The sequence below is a fragment of the Emydura macquarii genome, unplaced genomic scaffold, assembly GCF_026122565.2.
Source record: "Emydura macquarii macquarii isolate MOO-44397 ecotype Brisbane River unplaced genomic scaffold, CSIRO-AGI_Emac_v2 contig_1483, whole genome shotgun sequence".
NCBI classification, from domain to species: Eukaryota; Metazoa; Chordata; order Testudines; family Chelidae; genus Emydura; species Emydura macquarii.
In genome coordinates this window covers 1,250,486-1,276,429 of record NW_027131620.1, presented here as the reverse complement: position 1 = coordinate 1,276,429, position 25,944 = coordinate 1,250,486, and the positions used below count along the sequence as shown (strand labels likewise).

Genomic DNA, 25,944 nt, shown 5'->3' with positions numbered 1-25,944 from the left:
TGTTTTTCTTTGTTAAACAGCCTGAGACACTTCCTGGGAACAAGGTTGCTGAATGAGACTAGAGGCCAGTTTTTAAAAGATATTTGGGCACCTCAGGTCCAGGGAGTTTGAAACGTAGGCCCTTTGAAAATCCTACTAGGAGACTATCTGCATCTTTACACACCCAAATACCTGTGAAAATCTGGCCTGAGAAGATGCAACAGAATGCAAACCTGTATTATACTGTTCATCCACTAGATCCCACTTTACGTAAGATACCTTAATTTGGGCTAACTCAGCCATATCTGGCAGAGCATTACAAGATCTGATAACGAACCCATCTAAACTTGGTGACCATTCCACCTCTGGTACAGCAGTACATGACATGGTGTCAGGATTAAATTAAGGACGGACACAAAAAGGACAACAAAGACGGCAGACAGAAGGAACAGCACCATGGTTGCAGGATCTCATCGACATGCAACTCTGTCATGCCCCCAAGAACTTCAGCTTTGACAAACCTTCCCAGTGGACAGACGGGAAGCAGTATTTTGCAAGATTCTGAATTGCAAACAAACTCCATAAAGAAATTGGAGATATACAGATATCGTCTTTAATGTACATACTATGGGGAAGCAAGCAGAACATATCTTGAAATCCTTTGACTTTACTGAAGACAATCACAAAGATGACTGGAAAGGGTTCTGCCTATGTCTGATGCTTACTTTATATCTCAGAGAAATGAAAGAGCATGTTTCCATCAGAGAATTCAAGAACCACAGGAAAATGTTGAATGTTTTATAAGAGCCCTGCATACATTGGCTGAAAACGTGATTTTGGGAATACAAAACAAGAAAATATCTGAGACAGGCTGGTTATTGGATTAACAGATAAAAACTTTCCCGGCAGCTACAACTGATGAGAGATTTAACTCAGCCACATATTACAGAAAGCAAAGCAGTCTGAGTTGGTGAGACAGCAAAACCAAGAGCAACTTGCCAAACTTGAAAACCAAGAAACGTAGCCTAGAACTATTAACAGATGCAGCATGTGAACTTCCAGAGTAAGAGAGACAAATTCCATCCTACATGCACAAAACATGGAAAAAGTCTTATCCCAAAAGATGATGCACGTCTAACTGGAGGCTCACGGTGCAATGCATGCACAAAATACGGGCATTTTGCAGCTGTTTGCTGCACCAAAGCAGTCAGGGAGTTGACATATTACGGACAGACAATGAAGAGCTGTTGTTTCTGGGATCTATTGCTCGTGATGCCCTTGAAAGACGTAGCATGTGGCTGTGTTACCAAGACACTGACGTGCACTGTTGCTCACTTTGATACTCTGGAATGGCCAGTGGATCACAATTCACTGCAGCAGAATTTAAATCGCTCTGCACGAAATATGATGTTGCTCATATTACCAGCAGCCCACATTACCCACAAGCGAATGGCGAGGCTGAGAGAGCCATACAGACAGCCAAGAAAATCCTACAGCAGGAAGATCCATTCCTTGCTCTTCTGAGTTACAGAGCAACACCAGGAGCAGCGACTAGACATAGTTCAGCACAACTCCTGATGGGAAGACAATTCAGAACAACTGCTCCAGCTTTGGAAAAGAACCTGTCTGCAGAGTGGCCAGACCTGAAGAGAGTAGCCAAATGAGCTAAAAGGGCTGAAAAGAGCTTATTTTATGTACACAATAAAGATCACTCAGTTAGAGAACGACCAGGTCTCGAACCGGGTGACTGTGTACACATCACATTGGATGGACAACTCCAGCTGTCGTAAAGCAAAGGAATTCAGCACCCAAATGGTATGGGATAAGAGACTGAGAGTGGAGAATTCAACAGAAGCTGTCAACATCTACACTTTGTTCCTCCGAGAGAACAATCAACAGAGCAAACTCAACAGAAGGCAGATGCAGGACAGTAAGACGACGATCCAAGGATTCAAAACTGATCACAGCCAGTCATTGCAATTAATGGGCAGCCAGATGACCTCGCTGTTCTGTGTTTCGGCCATGTCATTCGAAAACTGGGACGGTTCAGAGACACTTAAATTAATCCATACTGAACTACAAAAACAGCATGGCAGCGTAAGTATTGTAAAGGGCAGGAATGAAGAACGTAAAGGGGGAGATGTAGTGGAATGCCAAACTGTGCGATACTGTTCAGCCAGTAGGTGACAATGTGTAAAATAACGTACGTGGGCTCATTTCAGCCAGACGTGGACGAGCAGGAAAGGATCTTATGGTGAACACATCTGGTGAGTACAAGTAAACTCTGTGGCCAATCCATCTCTGGTACAGATGTACACAACAGAAGACTGATAAGACAGGCAGGCAGCCTGGGCCAGTGGAGAGAGAATAGGACTGGGATGGGAGTCAGGAGACATGGTCTCTATTCCAGCCACCGACTCACCATGTAATCTTGGGCAAGTCCCTGTGCCTCGGTTTCCCCACCTGTACATGGGGATAATGACAATCACCTTCTTTGTGATCGATGGCTGAAAAGTGCCGTGTAAGTGCTAAGAACTGACAGATTTCTCTATGACCCAGTCATTGCAGAGCTGCTGTGATATTCTCTGCTAGGACTCTGCAGCGGTTTTCTCCCAGTACAGTTTTATAACCTATTTTTCTCCCAAAACTTTACTTCTGAAGATGCTCAGCTAGAGACAGAGGCCTGGAGAACATACAGAGAAGAGACAGGGTAGTGTCCTGTCTCTCTGAAGAGTGTCTCCTTTAATTGGCTTGCTTCACTTTTCCTTTCCTTCCCCTTCATCTGAGTCACAGCTTGGACAGCCCTGAGCCTGGAAGTGGATTTTGCCACATTACAAAAGGAAACGAGTGGCCAATTAAGCAAAGCCCTTTCAAACAGGCAGGCAGGGAGATTCCCAGGCACCGGACAGCAGGCACTTTTGGGGGAAATAGAAGAGTTAGAAAAACAAGACTGTGTGGGCGTCTTGTGTTCATCTTGGCAGGCATCACGGGCCAGATTCACCCCGCTGGGACGGCACTGAAACCTGCCTGCGTGCATGCGCGCACACACGCACCAGGGGTGGATCTGGCCACTCGGTTTTAAGATGCTTGCCCTGCCTGTTTTGCTCTTACCCCAGTTCTTGTGCTGTGTGGGCATGAAAAAGGCCTGTCTCCATGCACAATGGGAGCCGCTGTTCCTGGGGCCTGACTTGCTCTGTGAATGTTTTGCAGATGAAGCAGTACAGGCGTGAGCTAGACTGAGTTTAAGACGTCTTTCCCAGACAGCCCCCTCCCTCCTTCCCCCTTTCCACTCCCTCTCCCGCCCCTTCACAAGAGACGGGTGGGTGGGAGGGATCCATCCTCTCCGTCTCACTCGGATCGGGACTGGGATGAAGGTATGGAGGCAGAGGCTGGGCTGACGCAGGCAGGGCCACCTCTGCCCCTCGTCTGGCTTCCCTACAGCTTTTCCAGAGCACCTGGATTTCATTGAGGAGCCGCCAGAAGAGAAAGAGCAGCTTGCACGGACCGGAGAGACTGTGGCAAGGGAACTAGATGCACTAGAAAAACCTTCTAGCATCCAGGGAGAAGGGACATTTACCACCTTGCTCCCCGCAGCCTCTCTGCCACGTCCTAGTAACAAATGGTAATGCCTTCTGCTTTTGTATCTTTTTAATGACTTTTCCCACTAGCTTTCCCTGTCTGCTGGTCTCCTCTGTCACCTACTGCGGCCACAGACAGCACACCTAGCCCCGCGGCAAAGTCCCAGCAGGAGTCTGCTGCTGTCACATTCTCAGGGCATGGTGGGTGCTGGCTTTCTGTATGCTTTGTGCAGCACAGGACACAGCTGTCGGCCCTTCTTAAACGCGAAAGATCAGGTGTGACCCCATTCCTTGCCGAGTGGGAACACGGAGAGAGATTTACGACAGAACCCTCTTCTCAAGCCATTTGTGCCTTGGAGGGTTCCCTTCTCACGCAGAGACCATGTCTCCAGCACATGGAGCAAATGTTTGGCACCAAGTATAAAGAGGGGTACAAAGATCACTAGCAGCTGTTTGGATGGAAACATGTGGGACTGCAAACCATTGTGGTTAAAACCTCCCTTGTTATGGTTGCAGGGAACTAGAGCCAGAAAATGTGTGTCAATAAATTCACTACTTCTCCCTTTCCTACGCAGGGCTGACATTCCTTACTCAGTCTGTCCCGCTGCTCCTGGTCTCCAGAGCTGCATTATTGTTGGTGGTGTGACTCTTGGTGCTGCCTTGAGCTGCTGTGATGTGCTGTATCGACCCCTTCTCTTGCCTTCCCCAACACTTTGACTAGTCTTGAAAGTTTGGCTCTGGCAGTCCTTACTCAGACTAAGCTCCCACTGGTGTCAGAGCTGCAGCAGAGGGAGTGGACTTGTTCTTTATTGCTGGTTAGTGCTCTCCAACCAGATCCCTTCTCTTTTCTGCAGTAGGGAGAGGGAGTTGTATGGTTAGTGACTGGAGAGTGAAATGAACAACGGTTCTGCACCAAAACTGTATTGATTTTTACAATCTAACCCTTCACCGAGATTTAGACAGACAGCTTTACAAAAATGCATGGGTAGCTGGCTGAAAACATCATCTGCTCTATTTTAGCACCACTTTAGGGTATTAAAATGAAAATAGCTTATAAAAATCTAAATCTCTTCATGCTGTCCTGCTGACTTTTGGTTCCTCTTTGCATTTCACGTAAAGTGGTCAAAGACGATAGCCGGCTCAGTTCCCTTGGGTTTCTGCTCACTTCCCCCTTAGTGTCCCTTTTAGCCTCACGCTTTCATGCGGCTGCTGCTCTCGCTTTAAGGCCAGATCAGACTCATCTACTGAGGGGAGGTTTTTGGTAACGTTTCATGAAGTCATTTTGTCCTCTTGGGCCAAACTCATCCCTGCTGTAATTGGCCTTGGTGGAATTACACCAAGGATAAACTTGGCTAATTGGTTTTTGTAAAATCCCACCTTCCTTGTCTCTCTCTGGCTCTTCCTTTTTTTTTTTTTTTTAAAATAATAGCAGCAAATCTACATGGGGTGGGGGCCTAAATTCACTTGACCATTCTCTTTGAGCGCTGGGTTAAGAGGGCCCTGCTATGTTACAAATTACGGTACAGTTGTGTTTCCTGCACAGAAAAGAGTGTATTTTTGTAGCTGATCTGTCCTCTCTCCAGATAGTTTCCTATTGTGTTTTGCCTTTGGTGATCTGGGAGTTTGTTTGTTTTCCAGGTAATGGGTTATTCCTGTCTCAGAGATTGCAGGTGAAATCCCAGCCCCAGTGAAGGCAGCAACAAAACTAGGGCCATCTTCACTATGTTTCCGGAGAGGCCTGGTGTTGGTGTGTGTGAAATGTATCCCTTCAGTGGGTTAGTTTCTTTACCAGGTATCGGAGTGGGGTCAGTCAGTCAGAGTTGCTGCCAACACACAGTACGATTGTCGAGATGCTACAGCACAGCAGCCCCTTTACCCGCCCGCTCTGCATTCTCTACAGGTAGATCAGCTTCTTTAGCTGAGCAGATGAATCAGACTGGGGGTGCTAGGGTTGAATCCCTGTCACCGCTCCTTCCTACTGCCAGTTAGCGGGTGCGCCTGCGCTGGTGTGCAAGGGTTCCACGTCAGACACCCTTACGGGGAACTTTGAGCAAACTCGCCCTCGGCCGTAGGGAGAAAAGGGTGGGTTGAGCACAGAGCGCTCCCTGCCCTAAGAAACTGACAGAGAGATTGGGCCTTCGTTCAAACTCCCTGGGGATGAGAAGGAGAAAGACGGATCCATCCACACACCCACCATCTCAACCATGATCAGCCAAAGGCCTGCTGGCAGATGTAAGCCACAGATTGGTTTACACCACGCCACCGGTCGTGAGCAGAGTTCCTGTGTCCATCAGCAATAGGCCCCCACTGTCCATTAATTCAGGTAATAACGAACTCAGGCCCTTTGCGAGGGGTCCGCCACCGCTGGGCTGGCGAGAGCAAACGGCTGGTTAGGAGGAAAGGCCCCTTCTTCTGCCATTGCAGCTTTCCCCCAAGCCATTCCCCCTCCCCTTGTGTGGAGCAGTTCCCAGCGTGTCACAGTGCCTGCTCTCTCATGTGAAACCAACCATGGATGATGCAAACACCCGTGGCTGGGAAGGAAACTCCGCAGGCTACAGGGATCAAGCTGTTCCCCCGGGATTACGGGATGGAAGAGGCTTTGGAGAAATGCCCAGCATCCTGCCACTGGGGGACAGAGGATGGAGCGTTACAGGGCTCAGCCTGCTCACACGGATGACAATGGGAGTGTCCATGGGAGCCAGTGGGCCTAGAGAGAACGTGCTATGTCAGCGAGAGACCCCGAGGGAGGTGTGGCGGTTAGACATGAGCGGCTGAAAGCCTTCTCTCCCCCCACCTCAAACCCCAGCTTTACAGCCTCCCCTCTCCCCAGAGGCTGCTGCTTTTCAGCTGTGCCAAGCCGAGATGGAGTGTGAGTAAGAGAACAGCCCAGATCCCTGTGGGACGAGGTCGTGATGCTGTAGTTAGTCTGCGTGCAGAGCAGCGCAGGCCCGGCTGGAACAGAGGCCCCTGGTTGCACGTTTAAAAGGGGCAAAGCCCTCAGCCTGGTTACCAGCAGAACAGCAGCTCCCGTGAGCACAGGCAGGAGGAATCTCGTCCAAGTTCACAAAGCTTGTCCCAGAATTCGTCTGAGGATGTGTGCGGGTACCGGGGATTGTTGGGTGACAGGACACACACGGGGCTACAGCTGGCTACAGTCACCCCTCCCCACAATCTCCGCAAAGAAATGCTGGTGCTCAGCATCCTGACTGGCTTTGGGGGCTGCTCCCCCGCCCGCCTCTCGTTCTGAAATCACCCGACCAACCCCCGTCAGACAAATCTACACTGGGTTGGGGGGGGGGGGGGGGGAGTTGGCTTTCCTATGGTACTCAGCGATGTACGTGTTTCATACCCCGAGCACCAGTTTACCAACCTATTTTTAAGTGTAGGCCAGGCCGTCCAGTCGGACACAGACTTGACTTTAAAATGGTAAGCAGCGATCTCTGCAGTCAGGCTGAAGTCTGCCTCGCTGAGCCCGGAGATTCTAATGGCAGGGGGTGTCTACACAGGGACACTCGTCAGAATTAACTGATAGGTGGGATGTTAACGTGCATTAGCTAAAATCCATTAAACCCAAGTAAGCTAAACTGAACAAAGGCGGCTTTACTTCTGTGTGGACACTCACACACTACTTCAGGGGCTTAGTGTGCTTTAACTACAGCACTTGGAATCCACACCTTTAGTTAATGCCACTTACCTTTCCCGAGTGTCCCATGTAGGCACCCCCTCAGCCCCAGTGCGAGACAGCTACAGACCACTACAAGGGCTGGGTTCACTCAAGTACCAGAAAGCCATTGCTGAGACAACTGTTTGTTTGATGAGCAGCAGGTTAGTAACCCTCTGCTAGCCAAAGCCTCTCTCTGCTCGGGGCTCTGCTCAGAGCTTTGGAATTCCTCCCTATCAAGTATAGTTAAATTTGGAGACTGACCTTCCTACCAGGTCAAGAAGCTCAGATCTGTAGCAGGTCAGGACTGACAGCAGGAGATAAAAGAGCTCCCTCTGTTATCTAGGGATTGAACAGAGACAGATTAAGGTATTTTATATAAACTCAACATGTTCTAGTTAAAAGATATAGAGGCTAATTCTTCAACCAGCTTCCAAGAGCCCAGATTTTGCAGGAACTTTGGCTTGCATGCTCAGAAACCTACATTTGTGTGCAAGCCCATGGGCCTCTGTATGTGCAGATCAAGTCAAGTCTTTATTTGTCCAGCTATCCAGTTCCTGCACAAGTACTAGCTCTGGGCGTGCTGTCTCAGAAGCTCACTTGAAAAGGTGGCAACTGTAGCTGCAGTTTTATTTACTCACCATAAATGGCTTGAAACGCCTGTCTTTCCCTACTAGTTATGGGGTTTTCCATTTGGCAACCATTTTTATTTCCCCATTACTTTCCTAATGCAGTTGAAATGTAACGTGAACTCATCACAATGGCTACCCTTTGTGCACCAATCATGTCAGTAGGGTGAGCACAACCTTGGAAACAGAGTTTAATTAACTGCTTCTGCAAAGCCAGAACAGCAAATTGAAATATCATTGTGTGGGCCTTACAAGAATGGTGGCTCTGTTTTAGTTCGGAGGGTCTTGTTTTGCAGCAGACTGGAGTTTAGTATGTAACAGATTTCCTAACAGATTCTCCAATGATTGGTTTTGAATGAGTGAAATTTGGTGATGAGACTGAACCAAAGCTATCTATCCATGCAACTGTATTTTTACATACCCGTCAGTGTCTGGGAAAGTGCGAAGATATGAACATCTCTCAGCTTTGGGGAAGTTGGGACTGGATCTAATCTCACCAACTACTCCTTTCCCTAGAATGGGTGGAGCCAAATCACCAGGTGTGAACATTCCTGAACTTTGAGGAGGTTAGAATTTGGAATCTCAGGTCCAATCACAACATAAACCTAGCTGTACGGGCAACCCTTGTAAATCAGCAGGCCCCTTAACTTGCTCAAAAGGCAGTCCTCTGTGATGCTAGCTGCTAGAGCGTTGGGCCTTTTCTGCCTTCAGCAGTGTCCAACTACTGTACATGGCGTCACAGAAAAGCATGGTTACTCCCAAGGAACTATTTCCATCACAGGTGGCTCTACGAGCCCCAAGGATGTTTTTAAGTCGTGTTCTTCTGTTAGAGACATTGCCGCACCCACCAAGCTGGAGGGCCAGAGTCTGGGGTCTCTGCAGAAAACGAAGGACGGATGGATGGGGTACATTAAAGTGAGGGCAGGTGGGAGAGGGGCTTGGACACCAGCCCAGTGCTCGTGTGGATCTGTCTAATGGAGGATCTGGTTCCCCTGCAGGATCCCCAGTCTCTCGACGCTGCGGTGCAGAACGCGCTTCGAGCCCTCTACCCGCCCTTTGAAGTCACAGCCTCAACCGTGCTCGGCCAGCTGTTCCGCCTCCTAGAGAACGACTACCACAGCGACGGGCTCTGCTGCCTCCTCGATTTCCTGATTCCTGCCAAGCGCCTCTTCGAGCACGTGCGGCAGGTGGCCTGTGTGAGTACATACACGACAGCACCCAAGCCTTCCCAGTGCCCCGGCTCCAGGCCAGGCCTGACATGGATGCAATCATGCTTTCCCAGTAGTCTCACATAGCTGTGCTATTCTACCTCAGGGCAGTGCAGTCTAGCCATTAAGGACCGGACACCTGGGTTCTCTACTCATCTTTACCACTGATGAGCTGTGGGGCCTTCAGCAAATCACCTAATCTGTAAGAGGAGATAAGGATACCTCTCTCCCAGCAGCCTGGGGGAAGGGTGGTGTTTATTGATCATGGTACAGACAGACTGTAGTGCCTTACATCAGGTCCCTGTCCGTCAAATGTGGAGAATGACACAGCCATGCCGCACACAGGGGGTGTGACAAATAGCCCATTACAAGTTGTGAGGTGCTCACCTACTATGGAACGAAGGCCATGTACTAACAATAATCCCTAGCCCTTATATAGCTCTTCAGTCAGTCGATCTCAAAGCATTTTACAAAGGATGTCAGCATCATTATCCCCACTTTACAGATGGGGAAACTGAGGCAAAGGGAGGGAAGTGGCTTGCCCAAGATCACCCAACAGGCCCGTGGCAGAGCCTAGATTAAAACCAGTTCTCCTGGGTCCCAGTCCAGTGCTCCATCCACTACGCCACAATGAGGTAGATGGATACCATTTCATTAATCTAGTACATTTTTCCTCCTCTTAGGCACCTTACTTTAACTGCATCTTTCTCCATGAAGGCTGGCCCTTGTGTCTCCATGAGAAAGTGGTCATTCACCTCGCACCCCTCAACCCCCTCTTACTACGCCCAGGAGACTTCTACCTCCAAGCAGAGTCCTCTGGAGAGCAATCTGCCTGCATCACCGTGAAGTGCCTTTCCCAGGACTTGCGCACCGTGGAAGAGAGACCTGTTCCTGAATCCTCCTACCCTGTCCTATTTACCAATGAGTGGCTCGAGGAAATCAACCGAAACCTGGGCAGAGCACCTCTGCACACCTGCCTGGTGGCCACAGAAAAGGGAATTGCCCCCGTGCCTTGGAAGAAGATAGCCACGCCAGAATTCATCAACAAGCCCAAAGCAGCACCCAGTTCCACCCACGTCGGAGCGTCCCTTCCAGCACGTGCACTGGCCCTCGGCAGCTCTGGAGCGACGGGAAAGCCAGCATCACAGAGCAGCGTAATGCCTTTTTGCATGGCCGATGCGGAGATGCCACACGGTAACATCACGGGCAATGTCGAAGACTGCAGGGATGTGCCCTGGAAGTCCAGCCCGGGCAAGTACCCAAGACTCATCAAGGTGGACCAAGCAGGGTCATGGAAGAAGGCCAGTGTGTGTGTTGTGCCAAGCCTGCAGGATATGATCAGCCAGGACCTGGAAGGTGACTATGTGGACCTGCTGGAGTTTTCTGAAGAAATGAAGCTGGATCTTCTGGTCAAGTCAGCGCCATCTGCTGAGCAGCCTGGCTCTTCTAGAGAAATAAAGGTGTCGTCAGAGATTAAATCACAGCTTCCAGGGGTGAACAGAGGGCTAGCAGCAGAAAAATGGACCTGCGGGAAAGGGCAGAGTTCAGAGGAGGGTCCCTGCACACCGTGTCTCAGGAGAAAACTGAACAAAGACGCCAAATTCCCCGGGCCGAGGTGTCGGTACCGGGAGTCCTACGTGGCCGCCCTTCAGAACCCTGTGAGCTTCGGCTCTGGGCTGATGGCAGCCATCCTGGAGGAGTCTGATGTGCCCAAACAGGCGTTCCCGTCGGCAAGCACAGCTCCCGAGAGTCCAGCTCACCTCAGACAGCCGCCAGGCCAAGCAGCCGCTCCCGGACTCCTCTCTGGCTGTCCTCAGAAGGCAGTTACTCAGGAGACGAAAGCCGAGGAAGTGACAAAGCAGGGATACTTAAAGCTTCTCAAGTCTCCTGCTGGTGCAATGAGAAGCCTCCCTCGGTCAGAGTCTCCTCCTGTTAACCACAAATTCTCCTTTTTCAAGGGTCAACCACCAGCATCCCCAGGGGACAGTTTGTCTGGTACCAGCCAACATGAAGGGCCTCGGAAAAGGATGTCTGCCATTTACTCTCCCAGGATGAGCAGAGCTAAGCCAGCCGGGAAAGGTAATAGACAGAGTGTTGTACAAAGTTGGGTATAAAGCAAGAATAGTAACAAGCTGGGCAAGCTTTGCCTGCTTTCAGCTAAAAACTGCCATGTTTTTGATCTGTGTCCTGGGCCAGTACTGATCAGACGGGTGCTTCTCTCGCTCTCTCTCTCACACAGAGATCAGCACACCCCAAAGCACCAACTGTAAGAACGGCCTCTGTGCAGCCATCATGAGCTCCCCTGCCCAAGAACCTCTGTCTGCAGAGTCCAGCCCGCAACAGCCGCTGCAGTGGCAGGATCTCAGCGTGGAGCTCTTGCGCTCAGGCATAGCCCATTTGCCAGGTACTGAACCCAGAAACACGGTCCTCGTTAGACCGGCTCAACATTGGCCATTCAACGTGTTGGTTCTCTCAAATGGAAGCTTTTCTTTCTTTTTTTGGTCAAAATAGACATTTCTGCAGGGAGTGTCTGAGGCCCTACAATTTTTAGGGGTTTTGCTGGAAAGCTGAAAGCACCGAAATGGAAAAATTTCAGCTAGGCAGGTAAAAATTTTCAACAAAACTAAAAATGTTTGCCTGGGCAGCTGAGATTTTTCCATTTCCAGTGGCTGAGAACTAATTTTTAGCTGACTATTTTGGGGGGTTGCAATGAAAGCCTGAACATTTGTGACAGAAAAAGGGGGGTTTTTTTGGTAGGAAACCCCCAAACATTTCCCAGCCCATTTTTATCTCCTCAAAGCACTGCACAGCCAGTAGTGTATTAGCAGGCACAGCCCCCATGTAGACAGTGATGTAATCTCACCCCCATTTCACAGATGGGGACACAGACACAGACGGAAGCCCCCCAGAGCCAGAATTTCTAACACTTCATTCCTCCAGACTCCAGCACCTCACAAGAGCCTCCCCCCTCGCTACTCAGATCATGCTGGACTCTCAGGGTTCGCAGTCACCAAGGTGGAGTGAGTTTAGGCCATTAATATTTAACGCAAGGAGCTGTACTGGGAGGTGCCGTACTGTGTCAGCAGCACTCCCTGGCCTAGGGGCTTTCAGGGAAAGCATGAGGCCATGGACAGAGGAGTTCGAAAGAGCACACAGTAGGTGACACTTGGATTGTCCACCACCACCACAAACGTAACATTGCCAAGTCTCATGATACTTGGTGTTTTCCTTGGCGCCCCAACTCCTGGAATCATGTGACTAGGTTGAAGTTCAGCTCTCTTATTTTTAAATTGTGCATCTCTAGCCCCCTGACTGCAGAGAGAAAACAGCTGGGGAATGGGACTCAAAGGCTCACAACACAGAAGGCAAATCAAAAGGACCCAACGTTTGTTCTTTTTAACATTCTCATGGTTTTGGGGGCCCAGTTCCTGACCACAGGGGCTTGGCCATCCTGTGAACTGGTAACTCAATGTTTGCTTTTTCCTGGCTGCAGGGAGCACAGATAAATCTGGCAGGGCCCTGATCCAGGTGACCACAAACAGCAGAGCATGGGAAGCCACCTGGTGCTCCGCCAGAGAGGTGGCCCAGCTCCTCCTTCACCTCTGCTCCATCCCCAGGTAAGGGAGAACACAGCAGCCTTCCCGCAACATCCATGTTACAGCAAAAGCTTACCAGAGCACCTCCACGTGCAGCCACTCAGCCTCAGTTTCCCAGCCAGTCTGCCACCGCTCTGCCCCACCGCCAGCACCTTCCAGGCTGCAGAGAATTCACCCACCAGCAGCTCCCATCCAGGGCACTCAAATTCCAAAACAAGCAGGAAACAACATGAACATAAACGCTTCATTTTCCTCAGGAAGAGCCGCTGGGCCCTGATCAGCCTTCTGTCCCCCAGCACAAACCCCACCTCTGCTTGCTCTGTTTCACCCTCATTCCCCACCCAGGCAGGGCTCTGCCTTTTACCCTGGACGCCAGGCTCCTGCTCCAGGTGTCTCAGCTTGGGCTGATTGGGCCGCCAGCAGCCCATTAACCCCTTCCTGCCATGGCTGGAGGCTTGCGTGCCCCCTTCCACTCCCTTTCGGGCAGTAGCACAAATGAGGGTAAGCGTGAGTTGATGGAGTCGCCCCACGTCTCGTTTGGGGAACATGGAGTTTACGGGGGGGTGGGTTCTGCCTTGGAGCTGGGCACCCTCCCCCTCGCTCCTTTGCACCCGCATCCTGGCGCCTGGCAGATGGGAGTCCGACGGCGCCAGGCTGCTGCCAGCTCTGGGGGGGCTCGGTGTCTGGTTCGGAAAGGCGTTATTTCTGGAGCTGGTGACCGCGCTGGGCTGGAGGTTTCTGTCCCTCCCCGTGTGTAGCTGCCTGGATTCCAGCTGCACACACACTGGCACCTGTGCCACCACCCCCTACGGACGCACGTTGGACATTGCTGGGCTAGTTCAAAACTTCTTTCCACCCAGCCTTTGGAAGCCCCTGGACGGCGTGTGCAATGTGGGGGTGTGCAGGCAGTTCGGGGCGGTGAGGGGGGGGGGTCCAGGCAGAGAGAAAACGGAGTGGAGCTCTTGCCACAAGGAAGAAGGCGGAGCAGGGCCACGTGCCTAGCAGATCTTGCGGAGGAAAGGGAAGAGTTTATGTTCATGTGGCAGGGATTCATCCTGAGAGACAATCCCTGAGGGCGTCACGGACATACGTAACTAACTCAGGCGATAACGTAAGAACCACTTGGTCAGCGTTATTAGCAACTGTGCATCAGAGGGACGTAAGCAGTGCTACAAACCATGACCTGCCATAGGCCTGGCCACCCATTCAGCACGGGGGAGAGTGCGGCAGCCCGCTGGTACCTTCAACTCACTGCTACATCAGGCTTTGCTTCTGGGGTCTGCAGATTGCTCTGGCCCTTCACTGTTTGCTCAAAAAAAACACAAATCCTCAAAGCCGCCTGTGCTGCTAATGGTCAAATAATCCCTGGCTGGGGACGTGCGGGGTGAGGAACTGTTCAGTGAACTCCAGTCAGGAGCGGGCACCGAGTAACGCATTCCAGGGTTTCACACCGTTCAGTCCAGCCGTGTCACCCTGCGCTTTGCTGTGAGTGAAGAAGGGTGAGGAGACAGGCGGCAGCACCTCCGATTGGTTGGTTTAAAGTAGGGCTACGGCTTTGGAAGAATTCATTTTCCCTCTTGGCCTCAGAACGTGCTGTTCTGCGGGCGCTGACTTCACCCATTGCTGGGAGGGTGAGGACACGGGCCAACTTGACGTGTGGGGGAGAAGGGAGCGGGCCAGCAGCTCTCGGGGGAAAGGAAGCCCTTACAGTTCCCTTGAACAGACCTCATCAGGTATACGTCTACCCTGGGGCTGGAAGCGAGTCTCCCAGCCTGGCAGACACAGACCCGGGACAGCACCTTAAGGAAAGCGGGGCATTTCCTCTCCAGCAGGAATGGGGAAACCCACAACCAGCTGCTTAGGGCCTGCCACTCTTGAATAATGCAGGTTTCTTCTCCGCTGGGCGCTCACGCGGTTTTATTTCACTCCCTAGGAGGGAAGCAAGGGATAGAGGGCTGACGGTTGTGGTGGACGCCAGGAGACAGCCTCCCTCCCCCATCCTGCACACAGCATTCAGCGCAGTCCAGGTACACGCTGGTCTCTGTACGGTAGTGGGGGTAGATGGATAAAAGGGCTAAGCACGGTAGGTTTGGGTGGATGAGATTTTCTGTCCAGCTAATCGGTAAAATTAAGCATTGTTGCCCCTCAAACTTAAGCATCTTTCAGATTCTCCCTGGAGAGCATCGCTCTGGGTGGTACCTGCAAACAGGGCCCTGCTCTCCTAGATCTGCTCCTTGACAGTCCTTTGTCTGCAGTGCCTGAGGCCAAGAGTTTGATCTCATCCACACTCGATCATTTACTCAGGCAGGTCTCAGTTACCCTCTGTTGGAGCGCAGTATCGAACGCTGCTCTCCCCGGGACACCTCCGCTGGGACTGTCTGTGCACCTGACACCCAGCTGTTTGGGAAGCCAGTGCTCTGGGGCCCCACTCTAGCACTTTCGTGAGTGTCTGGTTTCAAAGTTGCCACTGCAATTCTCTGCGTGCCACCTCTGGAGACACCGCCAGCATCTGGGGGTGGACCAGACACAAAGCACTGTTTATAGCCCCTCCCCCCCCGGGCACAAAAGATGCTCATTGTTACCCCAGAATCATGGCAGGCAGAGTTCATGTGCATCTTTCCATTCCCAGCCTCTCTGTCTCTGCACACTCTAACCCCACCATTACAGAGAAATCCTTTTTCCAGCCCCAGTCCAAGGCACTAGTCACGCAGCGGCTATTGATCTTCTCTCTGCGTCCAGCAGCGACAGTCAGCTGCAGAATCTGCTCAGTGCCCTTGTGAATGGAGCACACGGACCCTGGCTCGTACTTACCCCCGAGCTGGAATTCAAACACAACAGCACCATGTACACCTCCCAGCTGCTCCTAGGCTTCCCGGCAGGACCTCCTCTGTCCTGGTGCCCTTTGCCCCAAGAGACACGCCCACCCCCTTCCAAGTCCTGGCTGGCATGAAATGGGCCCACCTGCCAGAACGACTCCACTATCATTACCCTGAATGTTAATGCAGATGCTGGCGACTCAGAGAAGTGTCCTGTGTTCCTGCACAGGGGCTGAGTTTGTCACCCTGTCACAGCTCCCAACAACTCTGCCTTCTGCCAGGGTTCGCTTTAGGTCTCTTCATCTGAGCTTTGTTGCTTATTTGTAATTGGTCAGAGAAGTCCCATGGCATTCCTTCCGCCCCAGCCTGCCTGGGTGTATGTGCATTTCTAGTATGAATACAGAATTTTTCATCAAAATTCCCTTCCCAGGATGCTTTTTGCTGGCTTGCTCCTGGGCGGTGGATACAGCCAGGGTGTGGATGTGTTGTCCTCGTCTACACAGGTTCTGGCCCAAGTGACTTGACTGAGGGAAATGATTTGCATTTCCCACCCAGCTCCACTCAGGAGCTTTTTCTCTGGCTTCTAACTAACACTCGCATCAAACTGCTCAGGAGATGAGACCCTCCCACTCAGCACAGGACATTCCAGTGGCTGGTGTGTGTTTCCAAATGCTGTGGCTGAATGACACGGGCAAAGTAAGCAGAGGATGTCCTGTGTCTTGCAAGGGGTGACATTTACTCTGCCCTCCCCTGCAGAGATCTTCACCTGCCTCCATCCATGGCGTGTTGCTGCTGGCAGAGAAAGAGGTGGCTGCACACCTGGAGAAGTTACCTGGAATGCAGGTGAAGGTTGGAGCAGCATCTCCTGCAGCTGCTCCCTAGCCTGGTCTTTATACTATCTGCACCTTCTCCTGCCAGGAGAAGAGAGTCTGTATTGAAGGTCGGTCCCTTCCTTTCCTGCCTCATCTCTGCAGTCGGGGGAAGGAGAGTAGCTGGACCGATGTGCTCCCCCACCTCATCCCTACCCTGGGCAGGCAGGAGCAGTGACTAGGTGGATCTGTCTGTCTGTCTGTCTGTGCTGGTAGTGCTGCTAGAGTTCAGGTTCCACTATCCCCATGACATTGTCACTACAGCCTGACCATGAGCGCTGTCCTCACCCTTGCTATGGAACATCCAGACACTGTCCCAGATTGGGGGCAGGGCGCGGTCCCTTTCCCTCGGGCAGTGGGGCCTTTATCCTACTGTCTGCCCCACCCTCACATCACCTCTCCCAGGTAGGTCATTCTTGCAGCTGTGCGTTGTCTGACGGCAGTAATGGGCTGCAGCCAGCCACGGGAAGCCGAGCACTTTCCCAGTGACTCCCACTCACTGGCCCTGGGCCGTAGGGTAACAATTTAGAACCTGGACGAGTTTATTGTTCTTCCAATACTGCTCTGTTTAATTAGTAGAACGTGAAATATGAATGCGCTCACTGACCGAGCGTGGCTGCCTGGCCGTTCCCTGCACTCGAAAACCCCAGCGCCCCAGGAAGCTCCGCTTACGGACAGTGACTTATGACGAGCCAGAGCTGGGTTCAGGGTCTCACAAGGAACCAGAACTGCTAAAATACCAGGGACAACCCAGCTTTTCTCACAGGGCCTCATGCAAAGCTGGGTGAAGCCAGTTCAGTGGGCTTTGGGTCGAGTCCCCTTGGGCAACACCCTGAGATCTGCACTCAGCAGGCGTTTGCCTGAACAAGGGCAGAGTGTCAGAAACTGCAGCTGGCCTTCAGTGGGGATGTCGCCAGGACCTACCAAAACAAGCCCCGCTACCCTTGAGCCGACTCATTTGCTGCCAGTGAGTAGGGGGCAGTTCTGCTGGCTAGCGGGAGACACAGCTGCATGCACTGAGTCAGCGTATTGCATGTGGGAGTCAGGATTTGGTGCAGCATTTCCAGCCAGGAGTGGACAGCTGGGAATTCAGCCAGCAGCCTCTCTGTCTGACTCTGCCAGTCCTGTTTGCAGATTCAGGTGGCAGGGATAATTTGGAGAAGGAGAGAGGGATTTTCATGCCCAAAGGCTACAAGATTCCCTTGGGGAAGCTTAGCCAAACCAAACTCTTCACCCCCACTCTGACTTGCCTTTTTAAGAGAGAACCCTAGTATTTATAACCTGTGTCTGTCCCGCAGGTGGAGGTGCTGACTTCCCTCAGAGCGCTGGGCCGATACGTCGACAGCACCCAGCTGACACCAGACTTGGATGGTACTTTCCCTTACTGCCACGGCGAGTGGGTTCAGTTCTTCCAGGTGTCTATCATCAAGGCCTCTAGCTTTCTCCTGGTGTTTGCTGAAGCCCTTTTTCCTCAGCAATGGACTTACTTCTCAGAGGGCATAAAACTGACAGTGCAGATCATTGGCAAATCCCTTGTACCTTGGTAATGCAGGAAGACAACGTATGAGGATGCACAAGTTACTGATACTGCACGGCACCTGCCTGCAGAGTGAATTTGGATGCAGGTTATGCCACAATAAGTACATCTGTGTTTCAGTGTATCACAAGAGCAGTGTGTGTCAGAGAGAGAGAAATGAGGGGGGAGGATTCTCATGGGAGGCCCTGAAGCAAGCAATGATTTTCACATGTATTACACACCAGTTCCAGAAATCAACAAGAAGGCCTAGAAATGTAGCTCAATGTCAATATCTACCTCAGTTCTGCTTAGAAATACATTATCTGCAGCATCTCCCTGTAATTAACCTTCCCACCCTACTTAGTGGCTGCATTGCTGGTCATCCACATTTCCACCTGCTTCTTTCCCCACCAGCTATTAAACTAGTGTCCATCTGTTTATACATCCTACAATCTAACCCTTTCCCCCCCCCTCTGCCCTAAGCCATGCCTCTGTTTGTCTGCCTACATGTCCACCAGCCCTCCCTGCCCTGCACTGGCTGACCCTTTGTGGTTCCTTCCCTGTAGAAGCTGCATCCCTTTGTGGCGGATCTCAAGAAGGCCTCAAAGCTACTGCAGAGCTCCATCCAGGACCTGGAGAAAGGTGACTTCCCGGAGGATGCGCAGGTAACACCGTGCTTCCGAGTTCCAAACAGGACAGCCTGCAACCAGCTTTGGAAGCAATTATCCCCCAGAACAGCAGTAGGTGCACCATGCTGCCGTGGCCCGGGTGCTCATAAGCTCCCCAGGCCCAATGGCAATCCATCCCTGAGGAACTCCTGTCCGCCAGGAGAGGCAGAGGAACTGCGTTTGATCAAAAGCAAAAGTGAATCTCTCCCGCAGCCGTTGCTTGCTAAGTCACCAGGATTTAAAAGCAAAGCAGCAATTATCAGATTGCAAAACAATTTCTGAGCCCACCTTGCGCTGGTTGGCTGCCACAGTCCATAAATCAGGTCAGGTCCGGCCGTGTCGGTACTTGGACAGGAGACCGCCAAGGAATTGCATGCCGAAATGACAGCGAGTCTGTCCTGGGGCTGCAGCCCCAGCAAGGTGAGAGGATGCACTGGCCTGCTGAAGACGTAACACCAAAACCCTGATTCCGTGTGGTCGCTGCAGATTCCCTGGGAGGAGTGTGAACTCTAGTGGGCTGGCCAAAGTCCAGTCTGTGTCATTACAAACTGCCTGCTGGAAGGGCATGGCCGATGGGAGGGATCACTATTCATTCCCACTGAAGCGCCTGGCATCGGCCAGTGTCGGCAGACAGTTTACTGGGCTAGGTGGACCATCGGGCTGAGCCAGTGTGGCCGTTCCTATGTTGTCTGTGTCCAGCGGGCTCTGCAGAGACCTGCCATATTGCACCCCAAAGGTGGCTACAGTCAGTGGGGCATAAGGTGACCCCTCAGTCTAGTTCGTTACAGCTCTCCTGCTCAGAAAGCACTTTGAGATCCCCTGGCCAAGGGCCTACCTACACATGTAGGTTAGATAGCTCTTCAGTGGGTCTATTTGCAGGGCAAGGTGTGTAACCCCGACCCACACAGGGGCATCATCAGTGGGGATCAAACCTGAGACCTCTGGAGCTTAATGTATGAGCTTCTACCACCAGCTAAAAGTCTCTTAGCCCAGGCCGTAGCGGGCGCATCGTTCTCCTGGGCACCACTTGAGGGGGACGGAGCGCCATGCCGAGCAAGCAGGGGTCACGTGTGTTTTACACGGTGCGTGGCATTTAGCTCCATTTCTTCCAAAGGTAAAATGAAGTTCTCTTGGTGGCAACGCTGTTCCCCAGATCGGAGGCCTTTTCTGGCCTTAGGGTCCGCCCCCCTCTCTTACCTTCGCCCCTGACAGTCGACCTGGTGCGGTTGGTTTAGAGGGCAATGGGGCAAAGGGCAGAGCAACCCCAGTGAGAAGCCGTGTGTGTGTCTGACTCGGATCCTTCTGCAGGAGGCGGCCGAGTGCACCGAGAGATACAGGGAGCTGATGAAGGTGGTGCTGAGCAACGAGCAGCTGGTCAGCTTGCAGAGAGAGGGCGGGGCCACGCTGGCCAGGCTGAGGAAGGAAGCGTCCCGGCTTAGCTTCTCCCTGGACATCAGGTACGGAGGACTGGAGCCATCCCTGCCCCACAAGAGTGACACTGAGCATTGAGCTCTCAGCCTACTGGCTTCAGGATGCTCGTGGCTTTGGCATTGGCCAGACTCACACCAGACCCTCTTCCTCGTCCCTTGCAATGCAGCCCACGACCCACCAGCACAGGCTTCTGACCAGCCCTTCCAGGTGTCCCCACCCCCTGCTTCTCCCTGCTCAGCTCGGCCAGCTCCCCACCAGGCCTGGAGGCCTGAACCCCCAGGAATGGTTCCACCGCCCCTCTCCGCCCAGGCATGGAAGGCAGCCGGGTACCATTCACTTGAACAGAGTGAGGAGCGTCTCGCTGGGCTCTGCTGGAGAACTCGTGCATGTGGCACAAGGCAGGAGAGGGGCTCTTGTCTGCTTGCAGCAGGTGTACTCAGACGGTATTTCGCTGTCTTTTCTTGCGTGGTTGCTAGATGGCGCTGCTATTACATTGATTCCAGCCAGCCGCACACACCACACCCATGTGGTTTCCTTCTCACTCCCTGACCTCCACTATTCCCCCACCCCTTTCACGCTCAGGCTGTGATAGTGTCAGGCAGCTCTGCCACCAGGAGAGGTGGGCTGCAGGCTATGTCCAAGGCGATAGGGCAGTGTTAGCAAGTGCCATCCCTCGCCCCTCTGGGGTCCAATATCCAACACCAACCTGCTCAGTTTAACCGGGAGATTTCTGGCCATGTGCAATCACCCAGCGTGACACCTGCTGGTATTCCGGGCTCCAAGCACCAGGAAAGCAACATGTGCCATGCCCCAGGGACTTCCAGTCTGTGGGCACAAGCTGGTCCCACACAGAGCCATACAACGAGGAGGTTCCCTGGAGAAGGTACAAATCCAGGGAGTCCCCTGGGGATTAGAAACGTTTGCTGCATGGCTCAGCGTGTGGCAAAGCATCACCTGCAATCCCGCAGCAACCTCAGGGCGGGCTTCCGAGCTGGGCAAAAGTGCGGAGGAAGGGACTGCGGCGGTTGCAATTCTTCAGTGCCACCGTGCAAATAAGCAGAGTGATCTTTGCACAAGATCTTTCTCAGCTCACAACAGTGTGCATCAGGTTCATAACTAGAACCCAGTGCCGGGGGAGGGGGTGAGACAGAGGGAGGCTGGGGGGCCCCTGTGCCCAAGAAAGGGGTTGTGATGTTCAGAAGACACCCTCCATTGGTTTCTTTACTAGGAATCTGAAGGGGAAAATCTGAATTGCACCCGACCTGTAGCATTTTCAGCTCTAATTCCAGGGTGTCTCACACCAGCAGCTGAGATGCTGTAGGTGAACAGAGACACGCCAGATATATTTGTCATCCTTTTTGTTCTGAAGGGACAGCCTGGACTCAGCCATGGGCCTCTACAACCAAGTGGAAGAAGAAGTTCACACTCTGGTGACAAAGTCCAACAGCTGCCTGGAGCGCCTGGAGCGTCTCCGAAAGATCAGGGAGTTGGAGGCAGAATTCAGCCAGGTGAGGGCTGTCCCCAAGACATGCTGCCCGAGAGGATGGCTTACATCTGGATACCACGGCAACGTGTGCTGAGTCTCACTGACCAAATCCAGGATCCGGTCACTAAGTGGCAGATCGAAAGATTTCTTTGTTTCAGCTCTGAGCTGAGTGAAGCAAATACACTTCTCTGCCCACATCTTGGGCTACCGCGACCAAGGAAACATGGCGAAAAACAAGATTTTCTTGGAGCCCTGATTTTAATTACTGGGCTGCTGGGAAAAACGTGTTCACAAACTCTGTGAGATCTGGATGATCCCGGGGAAGGAGGGGAAGTGGCCACTGTTAAATAGCGGAGATCTCACAGGAGCCCTGTTCATCTCTTCTTACAGCTCAGTTGCTGGATTGATGAAGGAGATTCTCGGCTTCATGAGCTGAGCACTGAGGAATGGAGCCCGGACAGCCCAGAGAGATCCTACCAGCAGTTTAAGGAATTCTTCGTTCAGGCTACGGTATGCTTGGGGATGCTTTCCTATAACCTGTATCTTAGCAAGATCGGTCTGTGATCTGGTCCTTGCTAGGTATCCTTGCCAGATACGCAAAGGGAAACCTTACAAATCTCAGAATTAGAGCGTCTCACATTCCATTGCAATTTGGTTTAAAAGGCCCAATGGCATTACAGAGCTGCAGGAAATGCCAGTTTCTGAGCGAGAATGAGCCCATCTAAGGCAGGTACGGTCAAAATGTAATTGTCACATCAACATTTTCCCAGCGTTGCAGAGCCCTAGCCGTAAATCTGAGCCAATCCTTACACTTCTGGATCCTGTCACACTCCGATCCCTTAGGCTCCTGACTCCTCAGCCCTTCTCCCCAGTCTCCAGCCAGGCACAGCCTTCAGCTCCGGCAGTCGGTAAGTCTGTTCCAATGGCGTGTGAATGGTGTGGGGAAGTCCAGGATAGGATTATATGGAGCCTGAGGCTTCTGCTTCATAGACCCAAACAAGCAGCACCATGCAATGCACACAACTAAACTACGTAAAAACACGGGGAGAGCAGAATCAGACCCTCCATTCCTATTTCCTCCCAAGCCAGACTGAGAAGCCCAGGACTAAGCAGTCGTGGTGGAACTGCTCCCCCTCTCGTCTGCTTCCTTGCACACCCAGGAGCGGTTTGCTGCCCAAACAGAGAACACTCCTCAGACTTTGATGCTTGACTCTTCCAGCTGCAGAACTCCTGGCCCTCCACAGACCAGGCCCTTAGAATAAATACAGCAGCGCCTGCTGAGGAATAGATCGTTTTCCTTGTATCCTCCTTTAGGCTCACTACAACCATGGCCTTCTGCTGTTCAAGGAAGCTGCTGGGCTGCAGGGCTCCATGTTCCCAGAGGCAGAAGCCGTCGAGGCAGCCAAAGATACCTTGCAGGCCAGACTGAGGCGTTTCTACGGGAACGTGGAGAGGCAGCAGGCGGACCTGGAAACGCTGCGAACCCTCAGCAGGTTCCATGACAAGGTGACTATAACGCCTCCCTCTTGTCACAGTGCCATGAACCAGAGCTAGACAGACCCAGAGGACTGACTGGAGAGAGAGGAACTGCTCTCAGCCTGGAGATGAGACTCTCTGTAAGGCAGAGTGTGAAATGTCTGACCAGTGAAGTAGCCTGAGACCCCCAGTGCTGACTGCACACCCTGGGAACAGAATCCCCGGATTTCCCTAGAGGGTGTGCTCGCTTCCCCCTGCTAGAGATGTTCGGAGACACTCCAGGCTGGTTATGATAATGGAGTGTCTGTAGGATTCCAGAAGGCGGTCAGTGTGGAGGGGCTACGGTAGAACAGGGGATCAATAAGCAAGTGGGAAATGAGATTTGGAGAAAGACAGAAAGTTAACGAGATGGAGAGCATGGGAAAGGATGTTCCGGTTGGCTGAAGGTGTAAGAGAAGGTTCTTGCACCAACAGTGATCAGGATCGTGGGGGAGGAGAGACGGCAGGTACTAGATGAGCGACAAGGAAAGATTAAAAACGATTGCTCTGTTTTCTAGATCACGCTGCTTAACCTTGACTGCAAAGATTGCATGGCTCGTGTGACGCTTGGGGAGAGACAGCCAGCAAGTCAGGAGGCCCGACAACGCCTTGAGCAATCTTTACAGACGCTCTCTGTGGAGTTTTCAGCAGAGAGGTTCCAGGAGATGAAGGTACAAGCCCACACCACACGCAGCTGCAGAGGGTTAGAAGTATGGAACAAGGCCTGGCAGACATGCCAAGAAACGAGGCAGATTCTGGAGGAGATGCTGGAAAAATCCAAGGAGGCGCAATGTGTTGAGCCAGACTGGAGTGGAGAGGGAGAGACTATCAACTCAGCTGCTTCTGAATCAGCTCCCAGGGGCCAAGGCAAAGACCCTCACATTTGTGACGCAGCTTCCAACCATGGCCCAGCAGCATCAGAAAGCAAGAGACAAGTTACGGACTTAGGGTGCAGCGGAAGGAGTGAGACAGAGTTAAACCCACATCTGCCCACAGACTCTGACCCGGCTGTAGGACCCAGAGTCGCCAGGGGCTCTCAGGAGGACTCCTGGGGCTCCCATTGCAAGGATGTGCAGGAAGGCAGATGTATTCATCCAGGCTCTGTAACACCTGAAGAGTCTCCCCTGAACGCTGCATGTGGAGCTGATCTTGAACAGAGAGAAGCCCTGGCTCAGCATCCCAGCAAGGTGGCTTCAGAAAATCTCCCTGTGGCCCCCACTCGGAAGCCTCCTCTGACTTTTCCTTCCCAAGCCTTTTGCCCAGATACTGGACAGTTTCCTCAGGCCAGCACGAGTGAATCCCTGGGTGATGGGCCTTGCTCAGCGCCCGGAGCACCAGGTCAGCAGCGCTGGGGTAAGATGTCAGAAGCAGCCCTGTATTTTCAGGTGTCCAGACACGGCAGCTTTTCATCTGAAGACACAGAGTCACAGAACTCTGCTGAAGACTCTTCAACAACTAATCTCATTTTGCCCACGGAACTCGTGAGCCCCAGACTGTCCAGGCCTCTGGGAAAGCCCCCGGGAATCATATATCTGGAAAACCACCATACAAACAGCCACACAAAAACCAATGCTGAGTAAAACTAGCTCTTTCAAAACGGGGCTGGCTTTGTCTCTCCAGTCCTGGGAACCGCGCCCACTGAGTGGATATGCTGTCTAGTGCTCGGAACACAGGGCTGGGCTTCAGGACTACTGGGCTCTACTCTTTACCCTGCCACTGACTCATTGCTTGGCCTTAGGCAGGTTACTTAAATTCACTGTGCCTAAGTTCTACCCATCTGCAAAATGGGGATAACAATACTTACCTACCTCATGGGTGTTGTGAGGCTGGGTTAATTAAGCGTTTGGTACTAGTCGAGTTAACAATAATATTCTCATGATACTATTCACATTCAGTACCTGCAGAAGAAAAACTTAGGGTAAATGGAGACACTTCGGTCACTTCTCTTCAAGCAAAACAAACATTTCCTGAGACACACCAGTCATCTCCTGAGCCCATCCTGGCGCAAATTGCTGCATTGACCAGGCACCGCACTACAGGAGGTTCCTCCCTGTTGAATCTTCTCATTTATTTTGGAATGTGACTCTGGCACTCCGAGTGCAATCTGTTCCCACAACACAGAGCTCTCACCAAATCACCTCCTTCCTCCTCCCAGCTCCCCTGCTTGCTCAGTGGAATTTTCCTCCTGCCCAAATGTTTTTACTATCTCCTTTCCCTCCTGGTCTTGGCGCTGCTACAAGCTGTGATGTGTTCTCCCTGTTACACAAGGCTAACTTTATTAACAATAATAAACCCAAAGTGCAGAGCCGTCAGTGTGGAGCAGTGCAGAGGAAACTCTGTTCCGCCCAGCGTCTGTTCCAAGTGTAAACGGAAATCCTACTCGGGTGCTACCAGCCCTGCAGGAGGAGCCAGAGGAATACATTCAGGGGGAGCACCAAAATCCATTCCTGCTGCATCTTCTCTTAGGAGTGCTACTCAGTCTTCCACTTGAGGTGGGCCAAAAAATACTCCTCTGAAGCGGTATCTGTAATCCAGCCCCACTGGACAAGCCTTCATTTTCCTGATCCGAGGATGGAAATTTCAGAGGGTCTCCCGGATAGACTTTCAAGCATGCTGGGCCCTCAGCTGTGCATACCAAACGCATGCAGGTGTGCCCAGAACTTGCATGCACTATGACAGAGACTGCGCATGCAAACCACAGCTATTAGCAGTTTGCTCACGCCATCACAGTAAGCTCAGGTCTGACTGGGTTAGAAATCAGGACCTGCGTGTCTGGTTGAGAAGGATTTTTCTTTTTCTTTTTTTTAACAAAATATTCAAATCCCAGCCCTTCTCTCAGACTGTGCTGACTCCTCCTCCTCTTTCCCATCCCCTGTAAGTTCAGCAGGGTGCTGTGTGTGTGTGTGGTTACATCCTAACCCACAGCCATCTGGCAATGGACTGAGAGGACCCGCTCCAAGGCCTGTGGGATCAGTTCATTGTCCTTCCTAGA

The 25,944-nt window shown here is 52.0% G+C and overlaps 1 protein-coding gene across 1 annotated transcript; it reads left to right on the top strand.

Moving 5' to 3' along the window:
• Positions 1-1,791: 1,791 nt before the first annotated feature.
• Positions 1,792-24,918, top strand: KIAA1755 (KIAA1755 ortholog). Its single transcript, XM_067554534.1, has 15 exons — positions 1,792-1,909; positions 3,421-3,497; positions 8,846-9,043; positions 9,739-11,163; positions 11,297-11,459; positions 12,549-12,672; positions 14,585-14,678; positions 16,224-16,310; positions 17,635-17,751; positions 18,419-18,517; positions 19,829-19,977; positions 21,321-21,459; positions 21,828-21,947; positions 22,752-22,943; positions 23,471-24,918. The coding sequence occupies exons 1-15, from the start codon at positions 1,792-1,794 to the stop codon at positions 24,530-24,532; spliced, it is 4,164 nt and encodes a 1,387-aa protein (XP_067410635.1). The 3' UTR covers positions 24,533-24,918.
• Positions 24,919-25,944: the final 1,026 nt, after the last annotated feature.